The 18673-nt window shown below is 49.7% G+C and overlaps 6 protein-coding genes across 6 annotated transcripts; 3 read left to right on the top strand and 3 right to left on the bottom strand.

Moving 5' to 3' along the window:
• Window positions 1–1094: 1094 nt before the first annotated feature.
• FSUBG_6681 (fructose-2 6-bisphosphate 2-phosphatase) lies at window positions 1095–2589 on the top strand (the record flags this gene model as incomplete). The annotated part of the gene is made up of 4 exons (XM_036684906.1): window positions 1095–1200; window positions 1267–1856; window positions 1908–2021; window positions 2071–2589. The coding sequence occupies 4 exons, from the start codon at window positions 1095–1097 to the stop codon at window positions 2587–2589; spliced, it is 1329 nt and encodes a 442-aa protein (XP_036537834.1).
• A 1112-nt stretch (window positions 2590–3701) lies between these two features.
• FSUBG_6680 (uncharacterized protein) lies at window positions 3702–5072 on the bottom strand (the record flags this gene model as incomplete). The annotated part of the gene is made up of 4 exons (XM_036684905.1): window positions 3702–4164; window positions 4213–4253; window positions 4303–4492; window positions 4807–5072. The coding sequence occupies 4 exons, from the start codon at window positions 5070–5072 to the stop codon at window positions 3702–3704; spliced, it is 960 nt and encodes a 319-aa protein (XP_036537833.1).
• Window positions 5073–6850: 1778 nt separating this feature from the next.
• On the top strand, window positions 6851–7734 carry FSUBG_6679 (uncharacterized protein; the record flags this gene model as incomplete). Its single annotated transcript, XM_036684903.1, has 2 exons — window positions 6851–7330; window positions 7393–7734. 2 exons carry the CDS (start codon window positions 6851–6853, stop codon window positions 7732–7734), a joined length of 822 nt encoding a protein of 273 aa, XP_036537832.1.
• Window positions 7735–8172: 438 nt separating this feature from the next.
• On the top strand, window positions 8173–8763 carry FSUBG_6678 (uncharacterized protein; the record flags this gene model as incomplete). Its single annotated transcript, XM_036684902.1, has 1 exon — window positions 8173–8763. The coding sequence occupies one exon, from the start codon at window positions 8173–8175 to the stop codon at window positions 8761–8763; it is 591 nt and encodes a 196-aa protein (XP_036537831.1).
• Window positions 8764–10116: 1353 nt separating this feature from the next.
• FSUBG_6677 (CYC8-general repressor of transcription) lies at window positions 10117–12629 on the bottom strand (the record flags this gene model as incomplete). The annotated part of the gene is made up of 6 exons (XM_036684901.1): window positions 10117–10599; window positions 10654–10968; window positions 11023–11322; window positions 11376–12029; window positions 12090–12271; window positions 12344–12629. 6 exons carry the CDS (start codon window positions 12627–12629, stop codon window positions 10117–10119), a joined length of 2220 nt encoding a protein of 739 aa, XP_036537830.1.
• Window positions 12630–16115: 3486 nt separating this feature from the next.
• FSUBG_6676 (uncharacterized protein) lies at window positions 16116–18659 on the bottom strand (the record flags this gene model as incomplete). Its single annotated transcript, XM_036684900.1, has 1 exon — window positions 16116–18659. One exon carries the CDS (start codon window positions 18657–18659, stop codon window positions 16116–16118), a length of 2544 nt encoding a protein of 847 aa, XP_036537829.1.
• Window positions 18660–18673: the final 14 nt, after the last annotated feature.

The following is an 18673-nucleotide window of genomic DNA, read 5'->3' as shown; positions in this document are numbered from 1 at the left end:
TGTGATACTCAGCTGGTTGGGTCCCTCTCTTAGCCTCAAAACCACGACTCCATCTTCATCCCGAGCTACCTCACCTTACCTTACCTTACCTTGCCTTAGCTACCTGCCCTCGGGGAGCAAGAAAACACCGGATTGATCTAGGGTGCTACTTATCAAAGATTCCCTAAACTTAGGCTGAATTTACCTAAACATTTTTATCGCTTAAGGTCAAGGTTTTGTGTTTTCTTTCCTCCCCTAGCCTGCATACCCTTACCTTACTTCACCTTGGACCTCTGTCACTTGACCTCTCTTATCCTCATTGACCTCCTGTCCCCTGGGGCTATTCGCTACGCTACTTTACCCCAGACACGGTTTGCTACTCTACAGAGCAACTAGTTAAAACAGCTGCTGTCCATACTTCTCAATTTCTTTTCCTTTCATACATAGACCGCTCGCCCTCTTTTCGACCCCTCACTCTATCCCCCACCTCATCCTCAAACAGCTTCTCCCCGAAGTCTTGGTTCCCTTGCCCCGGGTGCCTTTACTGCAGATCACATCAAATTCATCTGAGTCTTGCTCTTCTCGGCCAGTTCAACTTTGGGCTGCATATACAGACGGATAAAGCTTCGACTGCCTCTATTTACTGCATCGAGCAAAGTTGCATTGAGACCACTCGATTGGGGTCAATTTGGCGTATCATCCCGTCGACGTGGATCTACTCCGTTGGGAAGGAACATACCATTCATCTACGTCCCGTGGCTTCCTCGTCTGATCTCAACTGGCTGGCTATCTTCGGATTCAGTCGTCGGAAAGAACTCACCCAGCTCTTTCCATTCTCCTCACTCACCCTCCCCTCTGCAGAGTCTGCCTCGGCTCAAGCAACCGCTAACATTCTGACTCCCACATTCTATCACTCGTCTTCGATTAGATTATCGTCATTCCAATCTCATCCCCTTCTTTGTTTGATGCCTTTGCAGTATTGGAGCTTCATCAGATTTTATCAGTGCCTGGCTCTCATTTGTGAACCTTGATTGCTCTGCTCAGTAGCAGTCGCTTTCAATTCCCATTCCCGCCCAACCAACTTACATCCCATTTGTCGCAAATCGTCAGCCACGATGCCTTCTCGAACTAACGGTGCCGGCGTTCAGGCCGAAGATACCAGGATCTGCGTGGTCATGGTCGGCCTACCAGCCCGAGGCAAGAGTTATATTGCCCAAAGAGGTATGTTCTATTTCTATCTGCACCTTGATCTGCATCATGCGCCATCAAAGCTGACCAACTTCTCAGCTCAGCGATATCTTCAGTGGCTCTCCATCCCTGCACAGACTTTCAATGTTGGCAACTACCGCCGCAATGATGCACCACAACCCACGGCCGACTTTTTCGATATCAACAATCCCGAAGGAGAACGCACTCGTCGTGCTGCCGCCGAGGCTGCTGTTGCTGACATGCTCGCTTGGTTTCGATCTGGCGGCATTGTTGGTATTCTTGATGCTACCAATTCCACTCTGGAACGCCGCAAGTGGGTTCTCGAGGTCTGCAACGAAAACGGTATCGAGGTTCTCTTTGTCGAGAGCAAGTGCGACGACGAAGAGCTCATCATGGCCAATATCCGAGACGTCAAGACTACCAGCCCGGACTACCGCGGACAGGACCCTGAGACTGCCGCCCTCGATTTCCGTAACCGCATTCGCAACTACGAGAAGGTGTACTGCACCATTGACGCTGATGGTAAAGAGTCTCACCTAACTTACCTCAAGATCATGGATGTCGGTAAGCAAGTCATCATCAGCCGTATCCGAGATTATCTCCAAAGTCGCATCGTGTACTATCTCATGAATCTACACATTCGCCCTCGTTCAGTTTGGCTATCAAGAGTAAGAGCGATTCCGTTATACGCTCAAATCAGTCACTAACAATCTTTATAGCATGGCGAGTCCTTGTATAACATTGACGGAAGAATTGGCGGTGATACACTCCTCTCTCCTCGTGGTGAACAATATGCCAGAAAACTTCCTGAGCTCGTCCGAAAATCAGTTGGTGTAAGTCCAGTCGCACCCTAACATTTTTTATGTGGCTAACACTTGGTAGGACGATCGACCACTAACAGTGTGGACCTCAACTTTGCGACGCACCATTGCTACTTCTCGTTTCCTTCCCCAGCACTACAATCAACTCCAGTGGAAGGCGCTTGATGAGCTCGACTCAGGAGTATGCGACGGATTGACCTACCAGGAGATCAAGGACCGATATCCCGAGGACTTCGCCGCTCGTGATGAAGACAAGTACAACTATCGATATCGTGGCGGAGAGTCGTACCGCGATGTTGTTATCCGCCTTGAGCCCATCATCATGGAATTGGAGCGAAGTGAAGATATCCTTATCGTCACCCACCAAGCTGTGCTACGATGTATATATGCATACTTCATGAAGAAGGATCAGTCTAAGAGCCCTTGGATGAATGTGCCCTTACACACCTTGATCAAACTTACCCCAGGAGCCTACGGTACCGAGGAAGTTCGCTATGAGGCCAACATTCCTGCTGTCAGCACCTGGAGAGGCAAGGGCAGCACCGCTAAGCACGAGAACCCAGCCCCTGGTGTCATGTAATACCATATACAACATTGTCAAGTTTCACAAGGGTCCTACGACCTGTACTTGAGTATACGGCGAACATGCGCCCGATGGATGATTGTTACGATTTAAAATGAGCGTGCATATGGAACAGATTTGGGGGTACGATGACACGGCAACGCATTTTTGAGGAGCATTCTATGACTACTTGCTATGAAGAGGAGAGCTCGTACGATATCCGCAGGAACTTAGGGTATGGGAACAAAACATACACGGCATAGTGTCACGAAAGACACAATGGTAAGGCTTCGGTACGGCTCTGTACAGGATTCACGGCGTTTTTTGCTAGTTGTCTGATGGCGGATCAGGCTGGATAATGATTAGCGTCTCTATAAAAGTGAGATCGAAGCACATGAACAAGACAAATCATAATCATAATGGCTCGACATGAGAGCCATTATCAATTTATTGAACTGAAGTTTGGCGATACGGGTAGTTGAGGACAAATTTAAACTATTGTGGCAATGCTTGGCATAGATGCCAGGTTTTGTGATCCCCTGTTTAGGATGTTATTGTGTCCCACGTAATGACTAGGATGCCTTTCTGCCCTCGTGGTATTAAAGATTTCGGGTTCCCTTAACTCATGTGTGAGACAATGGTCTACTAGTACAATAAATCGCGAGAACGATTGGGAGGGACTGGACATACTGAGATCATGGATCAACATCATCTCCCCAACTGATAATTGCTAAACGATTGTTCAACATCCGACCATCGCACAAGTCTGGTAGGCTCCTGTGCGGATTATGGCATCAGAGAGCAGCCCCTCGACATCCCCAGCACTATCTCATCAGGCTTACCGAGGTGGAGACCGCGGAGAAGAAGAGCAGGGGTCGCTTTTGGTACCGAAACAAAGTGTTGGAGACTCATCGAAGTCAAATCGACCTCTTAGACAGCGTCCATAGAAAGGGCCTTTCATATCCTTCAGTCTTTCCTGAGTCATTCGTATTGATATCTTCTGAACCCTCTGGAGTCATAGTGCGCCGTGTTCGTTCCAAACCTACCATGACCACCTGATTTGGCCTCGTAGGGCAGAACGTTCAGAGGCATGGGGAAGATGCTCGCTTACGTGATTCTCCGTCATGGCTTCAGTCATTATGATCGTGTGAACTTTCGTTCGATTGTCCTGTAGAACTCGGCAAGTTGTGCGAGGCGCAGTCTGTACCGGTATTGGTGTCAGATTTCCAGACTTCCTGTTTCGGCTGATTTTCTTCGGTACTTTGCCGCTTCTTTGAAACTATGTTCTTGGTCAAAGACGGAGTTTGTGATCGGGTTCCTCCGCGGCGCTTCTCCCTGTTGCGTGTGGCTTTGGACATCGGCCAAGAGCGACGGAATCTTCCAGTAGTTGGTGCAGTCACACTGGGAACTGCAGGTGCACTATGCCGAGATTGTAGTTGATGGAGGAATGTATGGTTTGGATTGTCATGGCAAGTGCAGCGACAAGGAGCGAGGTTTGGCCCGGAGGCTTTGACGATCTTGGCAATGAGCTCGGCCATCGACAATTCGATATGAAGCTTGACGAGATATGCAAGCGGGTGAAACTCGACGTATCTAGCACGACCATTAGCTGATGGGTAATACACGGGCGTTTCAACATACAGAAATGTATTCCGTAGTGACATTGACCCAATGATCAGAATCTATTCAAGTGTCAGTCGGGATAAAAAGTGTTGAATAGTGAACACTTACGTCCATCGAGATGGAGACGATGACCATCACCAGGTTGAAGCGATACAACACCACATACTTGGTTAGGCCGTACGATATGAGGGACGAGCGGACAAGATAGACAAAGTAGAAATTCAGAGCTAGGTCAATAACCGCAAAAATCCCTTTCTCGATTCGGTCCCAAATGTTGTTGATGTCGATATAAGTCTGGCTGATTTGCAGTCGAGCCGGTATCCAAATACAAAAGACTGAAACGTTAATAAGTGCCAGAATAATAAATATTCCCCATTTTAGTCGTCGAACGATGGTCGGTGAAACATGGAGGAGGGCTATTCGGTTGACAATGATTTGCATAATGCAATGGATTTGAAATACCCAAAGGAGCACTGTAGTGATTAGCCCAGGACTGAAAATTTGAGCCAGCGAACATACAGATGAAGAAATATATTAAGAACCTTGAAGTGATATGGTTAATCGTCGAAATTGATATCATTGAAAATAGAGATTGAGCAACCAAAGACTCACCCTGGGCGAATAGTCCCTCGAACATAACCCCAGCCGAGACCTCCAATAATAGCACTGGAAACCAATTCAAGCCATATCAAGACCATATACGTTGTAATTCTCTGTGCGCGCTTCCATTGATGATAAGTTTGAATGCCCACGCGAATGAGACCAAAAATTGCCAGACACAGAGTCATGCCAAAGGCGATGCTGACAATGGCCCAGTCAGAGCAACTTGGCTCGTGGTATTCGAACCATGGTGGAATAAGCAGCCCGCCCCCCTTCATTGTATCATGGCTACTGACGTGATCAGAGGTAAGAGGTTAGATGGTTGGTGAGTGGTGAGTGGTGCACACGATTGACCACCAGGTCGAAATGTCGGATGGATCTCGAGGTTTTGTAGCAAGGGTCTCGTCTCGGTTTGCCAAAGCCAAAAGACCGAGTCGAAATCAATGTCGAATACCACGAAAGTGTTGCAAGAAGCAAAATACGATCCCCACGCCACCGAGTCTTCGATGTCCGTATCAGGGCATTTCTGCACTGCACGGCAAGCTGAGGGTTTGTCGAGGAGGCGGGTTACGCGGAACAGAAGGACCGGTGCAATGCACGCTGTAGTGGTAGCGTCGTCCAGAGGCTGATCCTGGACTAAAGACTGGACGTTGAGGACGTGGCGCTCCTGTTGTGGAAGTCCGATGGTGTGGAGGGTTAGTAACTTTTAATATCACCTGGCTACCTACCGAGTCCAGTGGTGTCTGACGGTGAAGAGGGTGTTGATTGTCACCGCTTCGGTTGAGTTTTTCTTTTCTGTACCTACCTACTGTAGGTAGGGATAGAGCCCAGTTGCAACAACAAAGCTGCAGGGAGGAGGAGGGAGGGCCCTTTTGTCCATTCACCCCCGTTGACTAGTCCACGGCATTGTAATTGCCGAGGCATCTTGTCAAGAGCGCATTCGTGACATTTGAGCCAGTGTTGGCGTCTAGTTATGTCATTATCCTCAATCCGCTCCACAGCAATGGAACAGTAACAACAGCTCTAACGCTGCTCAAATTGGCGGATACAGCAAGCGATGGATAGAGCTTATCGGGGCGCGGGGGACTTGACTTGCTTGGTGAAGACAAGGCCAAGCCAAGGAAAGGCATCGCACCAAGGCCCGTCGATCTTAGTGTGATATGATACGTCAGAGGCAATTGCCAACTAGGATCTGTCTCTGCCGTCATGCAATTGCCGAATCTAGATCTGACAATCGGAGCGATTTGCGCTAGGCCAATGGTTATTAAACAACAAGGGAGAGTAGAGAGAGTGGTCGATTGGACTGAGTTGGGTTGGAGGGTGAGGAATTTAACATTGGACATGCAATTCTTCCAAGGGAGAAGCTATCAATTTCGATGTCGGCAGGAGCTGGTCTGATATACAGAGCAGGCGCGAATGGTGGCACTTTCCAATAAACGAGTATGCTTTTGTCATCTGAAGAGTCCCTTTATCATACCTACCTGACAATAGGTAAGGTACCTAAGGTAGGTAGTACATATCCACTTATAAAGCGGTGCCAGTTCAAAGATGGATGACCATTGCCTAGGAAGTTGATATACATATCTACATACTACCTATGCATATTTAAGATGCTTGCTATCATGTCTTACCATTGGCTGCTGATGGATTCAAGTCCCGAGTACTTCATCTACCTTACCTGTCAAACGCAATCATCTCAATAACTCACCTAGGTACTCTTGGGGATGATACATGAAATAAAATATCTACCCATACCTATAGGCCACTAAAAAGAAATTCAAGACAAAAGCGGCCAGCCTTGTCAATGCATTCAATCACAAGCTGGACTTGGCTGAACGAGATGTATTCACAGAGGCTGAACAGTGTAGGTAGTGAGTGACACCAAGCACTAGCCATCAACACCAAGCATATCATCACGAACCCAACTTGACCACCGTGACTAAACGTCCCATAGGTAGTCGTACCATTTCATATATTTAAAGTAGTAAATTCTACCAGAAACCACGATGCCTTGTCTGTCTGTCAACTCTCCCCATTACCCCAAAGCTCGACAACTATGGCTTTCCTATTTCAACTCCGCATCTTCGGGAACTACATCCTCCCAACAGTTTACATGAATGTACCCACGACACCGATTGTTCTACCACAATTCACCATAACACCTGTTCAGCTACTTCCACTGTATCGGCCTGTCTTTTCTCCACCCATCAGGATCAAGGTCATCTACCACCGTGCAGGAACTGTTCTGGCCTCGAACGATGCCTGCTACAACCATCCTCCAGCTCGAGCAACAGTGCTAGGAAACTTAACCTGGTGGTCTGAACAGCATGGATTAGGAAATGCTTACACCCGGCGTTGCACACTCTATCTCACCAGAAGCTACCGCTCAATTCTCACTATCAACCCAATAGATGGACCTGTTTCACCGTCAGATCTTGTGAAGAAGGTGTCATTTGGCGATATGACAACCCCAGAGTTCCATACGTTGATGGTGGACACAGTAGCAAATAACTACGGAGCCTTTATCTTGGTCGATGTAAGTGCATCGGCTAGAGGGAAGTGGTTGAGGAGAAGGAGATAGCTAATAGACTTCTCTAGCATGGTTATGTGCCTATTAAGATTATGGCCCAACAAACCGATAACGATCAGAGTACTCCCCCGAGCGGAAACTCAAATGACACCGCTGACAGCAACCAGAATAACTCGACTGACAATACTCCGCCTGCTCCTCCTGTCGCTCGTCAGCCTTCACCATCATCAACCTCTTTAACGGATGTCATCAACACCGATGCGCCTGAACCTTCGAACACAGGAGATAATACCGCCGTGCCTGAGTCAGCTAAACCAGAAACCGATACTACCCCTGCGGCAACTGATCCTGAGCCAGCACCTAAAATGCCTAAAGTTGCAAGCGTGGAGCCTGATGACACGGAGGAATAAGGGGATTTGCAAACGGTCAAGCAGTGAACAGATATGAAGCATTAGATCGACCTCCTCATTCTAGTTTCTTCTGAATACATTGATAGCACCTGAAGCCTGTAACGCAAATGGATCCCTCAAACTGTGACTGTGACTGTGATCATGTGTTGTTCGGAAGCATCTCAGCCAAGTTGTCACTGTCAGCCCCTGGCCAGCTCAGATTCACGCCAACACTCGCTCTTTTCTGCGCACTCATCAGAAGCAAAACCCCTATCTCACTGAAGAAGAGCCGAGTCTCTGGCGCAGCATTTAAAACACGATCCCTCACTTCAATAACATCTCAAGTGGCCTGAATTGCACGCACACACCACCTCCGCTTCCTCAGCCTTCTCATCATCGTTATCTTAGCCTCATCTCACTGCGTCCTTCAAACTCTGGACCTCAGAGTTACCAAGTACAATGGACTTGTTCATCACTGCCCAAGAGCCCTTTGCGCATCATCCACTCAAGGCCAAAAGCTTCCCTTCGGCTCTGAGCAGCTCAACCGACAAACCCCCCGGTGATGGTGATGCAAAGCCTCTTACGCCTCTCCCACCAGTTTCGCAGCTCGAGTTTGATCTCATTGTTCATGATCCTTGCCATGACAGCACTCTCACCGGCTCGTGGGATCCTCTCCCGGCCCCTCTGAACATTCCTCTCAATACCTCCAGGGTTCATCTTCTCAACCTCCTGCGGGAAAAGCTCCCTGTCGTCGAGGGATCCAGCAAGAATCGTCTCAGTCGCCAAGTCCGCCGTCCCAAGCTCATCTCTGCTACGCTGTACTGGACCTATGGCGGCAAGATTTACCCACTTGGACCTAGCGACAAGGAGTGGCATTATCGCGGTCTCGTCACCAAGACAGACATCATGGCTCGCTCTGAGCTTGAGTGGTTTCTTCTCAAGGAGATGATGGCTTCGTCTAGAGGAGCGCTCAAGTGCTACATCTCCGTTCGTGGTGAGCACCTCCAGGCCAAGAAGACCTCTGGCTGGTGGTTCAAAAACAATGCGTGAGAGCACATACTCCAGTACGTTCATTCAGCTCTATCTCCGGCCAAGCAAATTGAGTACTGATTGAGTATAAGGACAGTGACACCAACAAACATTGCGATGAAGCTGGACGACCGGCGAGGTGCAGTTTAGGGACAAAGGGAGGGACATTTGTTGGAACTTGATGTATGCAATAAAAGCAAGAATATTCCAGGAAAGGGAACTCACATGCTATTCATTCTCGCATTAAAATGTATCGATAACATCATCATCTCATATGCTCATGGAATTGCTAGTTGCCTCGTCTAATGCTGTCTCATCACAAGCGGCACAAGAATTCAACAGAATACCCGATAATGGACACTATTTCTCGGTAGTGAATACCTGGAAACATTGGTTCATGTCGAATTACTCTGACTCACTCCTGTTTCGTGCAATATCGGGTTTTGGGTTGTACTCTATGGCACAGTGAACCTCTGCCCCAAATGTTGCTTTATTAGACACTTGTCAAGCACCATAGACCAACCGTCAACACTAAGATAAAGCAAAGACTTGGACAGACAGATAATTCGAATTAACATCGTAAAGACCAAACTCCATATTTAGCCTAGGTATAATCTGAATAAACTCATGATCCATCCTCGCGCCATCAGACTGCTCACAAGTCAACGCAACGCAACGCAACGCAACACGGCACAACCACAGCTCCTTTCCCCGGTGATTTGGGTCTTTAGCTCTTAAATTAACACGACCATTGATGGCAACAGCATGCTCGACCAATCCACCAGTGTCTCCGAACTCCCCCAACCATATACATCTAGTTACTTGCTGAGCGTCCTTTTCAGATAAATAAACAAGACAAAGGCAATGCAGATGACAAAAACAAGTAAGGGTAGTCAAGACTTTAGACGCCAGCCTGTGCCCCAGGCCTCTGTAGTCATACAAGAGTAGGTAACTTCAACCACGGTACCCAAATTAATCCCCTCATCCCCCATTCCCCTCTATTGGTGGGCTTTGATGCTCGAGAAACAGACCCATGACGATGTCGTTTACTATCATTATGTGCATGTTCCGACATGCGTTGGTCTCGTCATCCGTGTCTCCAATTCACTGCCCAAATAAAGATGACTGGACAGTGAAAAGGTGTGCTCCAAGAAGGGGCCTCCCAAGAGCATCCGTTATGCATTGACAGATACAGTCAAGATTATATGTGTGTGGAAATACACGTCTTTCAAAATACCTTCATTCCGTCACACCAAAATATCTTTCCCAGACAGGCCTATGGCAAACACAAACACGAACCGACGCCGCCATGCAAAGTAATGCTGAATAATACTCAAATATCTGGATGTGCGAGATAATCAAGCAGCCCATCCCTTACTGGGCTGGCGGGTTTCCCTTGAGACGCTTTGGCATCCTTGGTGTAGGCGGTTTGGCATTACGTGGCATTCCATTGGCAGCAGGCGTAGGTGCTCCAGATCCATCCTCCTCTTTCACTGCTGATGGCCGTCGGCGCTTGTTCGAGGCGGGGGATGTGTTTGCACTGGGACCGCTGGAGCCAGTGCCCTGCTGGCTTTGCTGCATCTGCATTCCGGGGGCTTGCATGTGTCCGGGCGCTGGGCTGCCCATGTGTGGTGATCCAGGGAGATTCATATGAGCCGCGGCTGGGCTTGCACCCATGGGAAATTGCCCGAAGCTCGGCGTACGGGCCCCGGGGGGCATTTGTTGACCGTTCATATTGGGGGGAACTCCGTTGATCTGTGTTGACACATACTGATCGAGGGCTTGGTACGGTCCTAGGCCGGGGTTCGAATGGTAAAATTGGAATAATGGGTTCATCTGTCCCATCACTTCAACAATCTGGACATTATTCATTAGCGTCACTCTTACTTACGTTGAGTGAGCTGTCCCTACCTCAAGAAACTGGAAGACAGCTTCAGTCACACCTTTGCTGTTGACAGCCGAATCCGGCAGGTCAACTAGGACCTCTGGTGGCTGGGTTTGAGGTGACTTCAACTGTCGACCCTTGCCCTTCTTAGACAATTCGGGTGATTTGCCATCCTGTGAGTTAGTTTTGTGCCATTCCTTCATCCACATGTGAGCGGGCTTCGCGGCATCAATGACCTGTTTTCGTGATATGAATTCGTCGTGACTCGTGGTGAGGAACTCGAATAGTTCGATCTTTTGTTCAGCGTCGAATTGTGCTCGGAGCGTACCACTAGCGACCAACTATCACCACGTTAGTGACTAACTCACTTACTCAGACCAGTCAGAATGTCTTACGTGAGATCCAGTCTCGAACCAATAAACGAAACTAGCCTTCGAATTCTCGATACAGTGACAATCGCCAGGAAGAGGCCGATCTGTCACACCCTTATCCATGATCAACTGCATATTCTTCACGCCGCTGCCAAAATGCGTGTGGAAGTATCGAGCAATAGCAGGATAAGCGATTTCATATTGCTTATCGGTCGTATCCTCGGCGTCGGTGATATGTAATGAATGACGAAAGACGCCATTTGGTGAGAAGAAGCGCATCACAAAGCCGTGCCAGTAGGAAAGGTCATCTCGGCCCTTTGAGCCCTAGAGATCTCTTGTTAGCTTGTCGTTGAGGAATCCGTCACGATATATCTTACAGGAAAGCCACTCAAGTGTTCGCTGAATTGCATCAGCTTTAGTAAGCACTGGCCCTTCATGCTATCTCGTCGCTGCTGCTGGAGAATTTGGCTTTGAATTGCAAGTTGCTGCGCGGTCGTGGCGCTCATCTGATGCTGTTGAGGCTGGGCTTGTGGCTGCGATTGTGACTGTGCCTGGGGCTGAGGCTGCGGTTGAGCTTGTGGTTGAGCAGGAGTTTGTGGCACCTGGGGTTGGCTCTGTCCAGGTGGAAGTTGAGAAGGCTGAGCAGGAGTTGAACTGGGCGTCTGAGCTGGTGTTTGAGGCCCAGTGGGAGCGGGTGTACCAGCCTGTGATGATTGCTGAGGGGTGTGCTGAGGCTGTTGCTGGCCAGGCTGCTGTTGCTGCTGTTGTGGTTGGGGTTGAGGCTGAGGTTGTCCCTGGGGTTGTTGACCCTGTTGGTTGGCCATCTGATTTTGAAGAGCGAGCTGATTTTGCTGCATAGCTTGTATGCTCTGAGCGTTCATCTGCATCGGTTGGCCTGGATTAGGCCCAGCTTGCATTTGCTGAGCATGAGCAACCTGTTGTTGCTGTTGCTGTTGCTGTTGTTGTTGCTGTTGCTGTTGATGTTGTTGCAGAGCAAGCTGCTGGGCCATAATCGCTTGGGCTTGTGGATGCTGTCCCTGATTTGTTAGCTGAAAAGACGCGAATGACAGCTTGGTTATCAATTGGCTTACCGGAGCCAAGCCTCTTCTGAGTTGATGGAGCTGCTGAGGGTTGAGCTGGCTAAACTGAGCCATGCCCACGGGCATACCGTTACCTTGAACGAAAGCTTGTTGAGCCATGAGTTGTCGCGCTTGTTGTTGCTGAAGCAGATGATGCTGCTGTCGCATCGCAGCCATCGCTTGCGGATTACCAACTGTGAATGAGCCAATTAGCGCTTGCGCAGGGACAGGGATGTCAAGGACAGTGCCAGTAGGGTATCACATACAATGTTGTTGCTGGAGCTGTTGTTGAAGCATTTGCTGCTGCGCGGTGGGATTGAGGTGCTGCAAAGCATGAGCATTTGGGTTCGCACCCGGTGGCATACCGCCCATGAGGGCAGGGTTTACTTGTGCTCCGGGAGCAGAGACCATAGGTCCCCCGAATTGATGAGGCATTCCACCAGGAGCACCTTGCTGACCCGGGTTGTGAGGCATGCCACCAGGTCCCATGGGGTGGCCGGCGACACCTGGATGCCCCATGCCAGCAGGATGCCCAGAGAAATTTGGGCCCATACTTGTTGCCATCATGATCAAGTAGTCGGGTCGATTATCCACGGCGTGGATATCGACGATCGCGTTGATATACTATCGCATACGTCAAACGATGGGAATGAAGTGGGATTGCCAGACGACGCGAATGGGTGCGCGCAAGACGATTGTCGGATACTCGGAGAGGCTGAGGATGTCTGTAATAGGTATTTCGCGTGTCGCGACGAGACAGGACTGGGTGCACGGTGCGATAGTGATCGTGACGGACACCAAAAACGACAAGGGAATATAGATCAAAAGTGTGACTATTGAGTTTTCCGCTGTGGAACCGTAGAGGGTCGAGGCGATAGGAACCGTCAAGGCATCGGCGAGGGGAAAATATAATTATTTGGTGGTGTGGTTTCGCGCTGCGAATGTGGACAAGAGCGAGAACAAAGCCGACGGGGGGGAAGAGGAGGTCGTGGGCGAATAAGGTGACGATGGGGCGAGTGGCACGTCACGAGATTCCAAAGGCCGGGACCAGCGAAAAGGTTGATACAAGTAAACCACGGGACGGCCTGGAAAAAGTGAGGCCCAAAAAGAGCGCAAATCGAGGCGTTGAGAAAGGAATTGGTAGATCCGTCGAAAGACGGGGACCCAGGAGAAGGCAATGCGAAGACACGGGAGCGATGCCACAAAAAGGGTTGATCCGCTTTCAGTACGGGGATGGGGAGAAAGAATGGGAGTCGCAAGGACGGACGGGGACTGGGCCGTGGTTGAGTGGGCGGCTGGGCTGGGCTGGGCTGGAGGGTCTCCCGCGGGTGCGATTAGGTTCAGTAAGGTACGGTTCGGTACGGTACAAAACTGTAGAGCGGATACTGTCGTCTGCTTCTGAGTTCCTAGAAGTCTGCTCTGCCTGGGCTGTCTCTGCTAAGGGCCTGGCTGGGCCTGGCTGGGCTGGGCTTTGATAATGCGACGGCGGACCCGGTACTCAGGTACGCACGTTGAGCTGACTGACAGGAAAAGTAGAGGGCGCACGCAAGATACCGGGGTTGAAATCTGACGTGACGGGGGTGGTTGGTAAATTTGAGATTCAGCCAGGCTGAATGTTGGTCGAAAATAGGAAGGAAGAGAAGAAGGAGAAAAGAAGTGGGAGAAGTTGGCAGACACTCGAGTAAAGGAAGGGTGCTGCTGGTGGTTGTCCAGTTGTAATCTACCTAATGAGAGGGAGCCTGTGGACTAGACGGAACCATGGAAGCAAGGCAAGGCAAGCAGCAAGCGGATGTCGACCCAAGGCGTGGGCCGTCGGTATAAGACCAAGAGAACGTGAGTTCAAAAAAGTAGATCTCAGATCTCGCTGGCTTGTCTGCGATTATCCTCTCTGACAAGAGATCTCAGGGTGGCAGTGACTGCGTCGAGGTACTCCGTACATTCGATGCCGATAGAGATTCGATAATGATCGACGGGCTTGCTCTTACAGACCAGGGGAGATCTCACTCAACTCGCTCGTTCTCTGTCACAATCTCTGGGTCGTAGACTTTTGGGGAGCCATTTGACCTTTGCGTCTGGCAGAGTTGGGCGGGTGGGGCTGCATAGTTGTAGAGGTGATTCTGATTCGTTGACGTGCAGGAAGTGGATAAACTTGTCGGCGAATTCGGACCAGGGCCCCGAGATAAGAGTGGATGTTTATGCACTTAATGAAGCATGATACTTGTGCGGATCCGGCATTGACGAAACAAAGCAGCCAATAAAGGACACAAACCTGACAGCTGCTGGTCCCCTTAATTTGTCTCCAGTAAGCCTTCGAATGAGCTACTCGATAGGAAAATATTATACGTAAAACTTGAAGCAACTCCCCCCTTATAGCGAATCTTCCCTACGATCCCTGACGACACGCGAAGGTCCCTAGAACCGGGATGTCCCAAATCTCAACCTACGTGCCGGCGTTGATCTTCAACTGCGATGTGTGTTGGCAACTTGACTGTGGCTGTTCCTCCAAATGCAAAAAAGAAGAAGAAAAGTGAGTAATCAAATTTTGACTTCCACAGAAAAAGCAATACTGAGGTAGCACATCTTTCAATAAGAAAGGTTGGCAGAATCTCACAGAATCATGACGTGAGAACGCCCACGAGCTGATTAGCCTATTTATTCTAAGACAGACAATCCATTATTATCCATCCATGATCCATCCATCACAGGTGGAGGAGGGAGGACAAGACAAATTGCTTCATGCATCTATCGCGATGTTGAAGCGGGCCTTGAACTGGTTTCCGCCGCTAGTATCGAAAGAGGACAAGACGCCGGTCACGTGAACTTTGCACAGTGCCGCGCAAGTGACAAATTTTTCTGCACTGTCTTTCAATATCTTCTCTCGATGCGGCTCTTAATTTTCTTCCCCCAACCTTCAACCCTTCCCAACAACAACAAACCGCCTTCTCTACCTCCTCACACGAGCACAACGCGCGAGATCGCACGACGACTGTCTTCCTGGAGCAGCTGTTTTGATTTTGAACGGATTCGCTTGAGCGACTCGCCGATGTGTTGGTTGTGATGGATGTTTGCTTTTGGCGGTTTGTTTGGCTAGCAAAATTTTCATTGCAGCCTCGCGACCAATCTATCTGCCCTTGAATGGTAAGCATCACCCGTCCCTCAATTCTGCCTCCCAGCACTGCCTCCCCTCTGCATGATGACACTAGTTACATCTTCTTTTCTCCACTGAATCGACCATGAAGAAGTTCTGTATTCGGGCCCTAGGCCTGTTACTTGCCAGTATCAACGTCTGACTACACAACCACGCTCAACCCTTCTAGCACGTGCATATTTCGCCAGCCTTGCTAACGTCGCTGTTATAGAGTTGAACAATATGATATTCTCATATCACTAACCCAGCAGCTTCACGAAGCTTTCTGAGAACTAACGTAAGTTTCTACTCATTTTATTTCACACAACAACCGCTCCGTTTTGCATGATGAAAATTTCCTCTTAATTCGCAGTTTCCACTCGAGTCCCGATCGAGCCTTTTCTGGGACAGATGAGGGTTTATTCTTCCTTGGATGTCTGATCAAACACCATATCTTCACTTTTTGCTGTCGACTATTCTTTAATGGGTCATGAAGCTAACTGTGAAAAAGTTTTAGATGTTGCCATGGAAACTACTCCGCGTCCTAAATATGATAGCACAATTAAATCTCTTGATCATGATTCTTGTCTCTCGCTTCACTTTTGTGATGTTGCTTGTGCCGTTCTCTTGGTGCTGTACATTTGCTTTGCAGTGTCATGATGGTGATGTATCATGACAACCCAGATCATGACCGCGTGGTAAGCTCGCCTAACTCCATTCCACATCGGCAAGACCAAGCCCCTTTTGCTATGCGGTGATAGATTGGGACTAGATAGCTGGTCGTGGACCCTCCTTTGGCATCACCTCTGAAAATTTATATTCTTAAGCATGTGTCTGGAGTTTAGATGTTGGTTCCTAGGTTGTAATACATTGCTCATCACCATGCCAGGCGCTAACTTAGGCGTAAGATGCTAGACACGAACTTCATCTCTCATATCGTCCCTTCTCACCCTGCCGCCTACCATGCCTCTCCTGTTTCTTCCCGTCCTTCCTCTTCCAAGCCAGTTCAGCTTCAGCATCTTACACAGCTCTACCACCCTCTCATTGCCTTCTGCACCTGCATCACCCGCCGACACTCCCGACAAAACACTCATACACTGCAACATCCGACCAACCATCTCCGTAATGTGCTTGGAGTCCTCAACATTCTGCTCACGTTCCCGTAGGCTACCTAGAGAAGGCGGCGGTGGGATCCCGCCACCAGACGGCGTGAATGGCCGTAGACCACCATCACTCCCGTGGCTGCCGAAGCTGACGTTACTGATCGCACGGCTACGGCCGCCTGCTGATCCTTCACCAAGTAGGGTTGTACTCGTAGAATTGTAAGAAGCATTAGATGGGTCGAGAGACATAGCTGTGCCAGGCCGGCCGAAAGATTCAGAAGGGGAGGTAGACAGCGATGCTTCCGGGGGTGAAGACATGGCCATACTTGCAAGTGACGAGGGCAGAAACTCAAGAGATAGTCGGGAAAATATTGTCTTGAGTGTCTCATACCGCGGTAGAATGACAGTATCTCTGTAGGCGATAAGGACCAGCCTCCTAACATCCAAAACTGCTGGTGCCGGTGCTACACGGGCTGGTCTTTCTGAAGTAGATGCAGACGCTATAGCTCCGCCCCAGAAGTCCCGTGCCTGCTCTCCGGTCATAAGTGTACCACACCCTGACACCTCCATATCGAGTGGGAGGAAGACGGCTTGCATATATGGCAGTATGGAAGTAAAGGTAAACATCCAGAGCTCAACTAGCGTTGGTATAAATCGGTCTTCTGAGGTTTGACGTAATGTCCGGTCAAGCGACAAGAACCCCGTGTGCAAAAGTTCTCGAAGATCCTCCAACATGGTATTTGGTGAGCGTCTATGCATGCACCATTGTATGTGCATCTGCACAACTCTGTTAAAGTCTTCAACGGGGAGACGCAGGTCTTCCCCTTCAAATATGGCCAATAGCTTTGCCTTCAGGTACGGCCACGCATCGTCCAGCGACATGTGGTTGTGAAGACCGAGCTTTCCGGGATCGACAGGATCATACATTGTCGACTGCTGAGACAGAGACGGTAGACTACTTGGTCCTGGCCATTCACTCTGCAGATTGAAACTTGACTCGCTCTCCAGGCGACTATCAGATCGCTCGCCGAGTTTCTTATCCTTTTTGGCCTTGGTAAAGGTAGAGGAGTTGGGGCCAGGGCTCGGAGGAATGTTGAAGTTATACAAAGGGTTTGGCGCATTGGGATCTGTTGGTAACGAATTGCTGGCAGCTGATGATAGTGGGAGATGATACTCATCCTTGAGCTTGTGTTTTTGCCGTGAAAGAAAGTGGTGTTTCTTTTCCTTCTCTTTTCCTTTTTCCTTGTCCCTTTCTCTATCCTCGGTGGGTGTTTCGATAGGCCGGATCGTGGCTGAAGACGAGTTGGTAAGGTTGTATATGGACTGATTGCTCGAGTCAACGAGACTGTTTGTGCTGAAGTTGCCGCGCTGAAGTGCTGATAGAGCCGAGCCAATCTTTCCTGGACTTGGCAATGGCTTTTCCTTGGCCTCCCCTTTTGTGCTAATCTTGCCTGGGCGGGAGAATAGCTTGACCTTTGGCTTCTCTGCCTTGTACGGTTTCTCAGACGTAGGGGGTGGAGGAGGCGGTTGTGAGTATGGCTGAGGCGACGCTCTCGGGGAATTGTGCCCAGATCGAGGGAATACAACATTAGCGGCAGCTGTAGCAGCGGAAGAATGAGGCCCGCCAAGTCGATCTCCATGTCCTCCATGATTGCCAAACCCACTGTCCCGCGGCGCACTCGCCTCTGTCAAGCTCAACATAGGGGGACTCGTAGGCCCCTTAGTTCCGCTTCCGCGACGCACTCCATCATTTTGATCGCCAGGAAAAGGCACAGTCTGCGATCTCTGGCGCGAATGATTCTGGTGCGACATGACAGCAGCCTGCGCAGCAATCTGACTTGCCGACAAGTTGACATTGGAGGCTGTGGCGGCGGCAGCCGCTGCCGCTGCCGCGGACGCAGAAGCGGTAGATATATTATGATGTGACATTCCGAGGTGCGACGAAAGATTCGATGTACTCATAGATGGTAGCGTAGGCTCGAATGAGCCCTGTGTCGCCGAATGCTTGCGCGCATGGCCCTTGACAAGCGTCGCTGGTGATCCCTGGGTAACAGACCGTGCGTTGGCCGGCCTCGAAAAGTTGTGATGTCCTAAGCTCGCGGTACTAGAGTTTCCATGGGTCGTGAACTGGGCATATATCGGGGTTGCAGGAGATGATGGTTGTGGTTGGGGGGGCGGTCGCGACTTGGGAATTGTGATAGACGGCCGAGGTGTCTCATCCTCGTCGTCTGAGGTCTCTACTCGGCGCAGAGCAGGTCGCGATGATGTCGAAAGCTGCGAGGGTTGGGCGGATGAGCTCGATAGAGGAGCGAAGCTGCCGGGGCCGCGGGGTTGAGAGCGTGAGGGTTGCATTATTGTTCTATGCG

This window comes from Fusarium subglutinans (genome assembly GCF_013396075.1).
Source record: "Fusarium subglutinans strain NRRL 66333 chromosome Unknown NRRL66333_c0000073, whole genome shotgun sequence".
NCBI classification, from domain to species: domain Eukaryota; kingdom Fungi; phylum Ascomycota; class Sordariomycetes; order Hypocreales; family Nectriaceae; genus Fusarium; species Fusarium subglutinans.
This window is presented reverse-complemented; position numbering and strand designations above follow the sequence as displayed.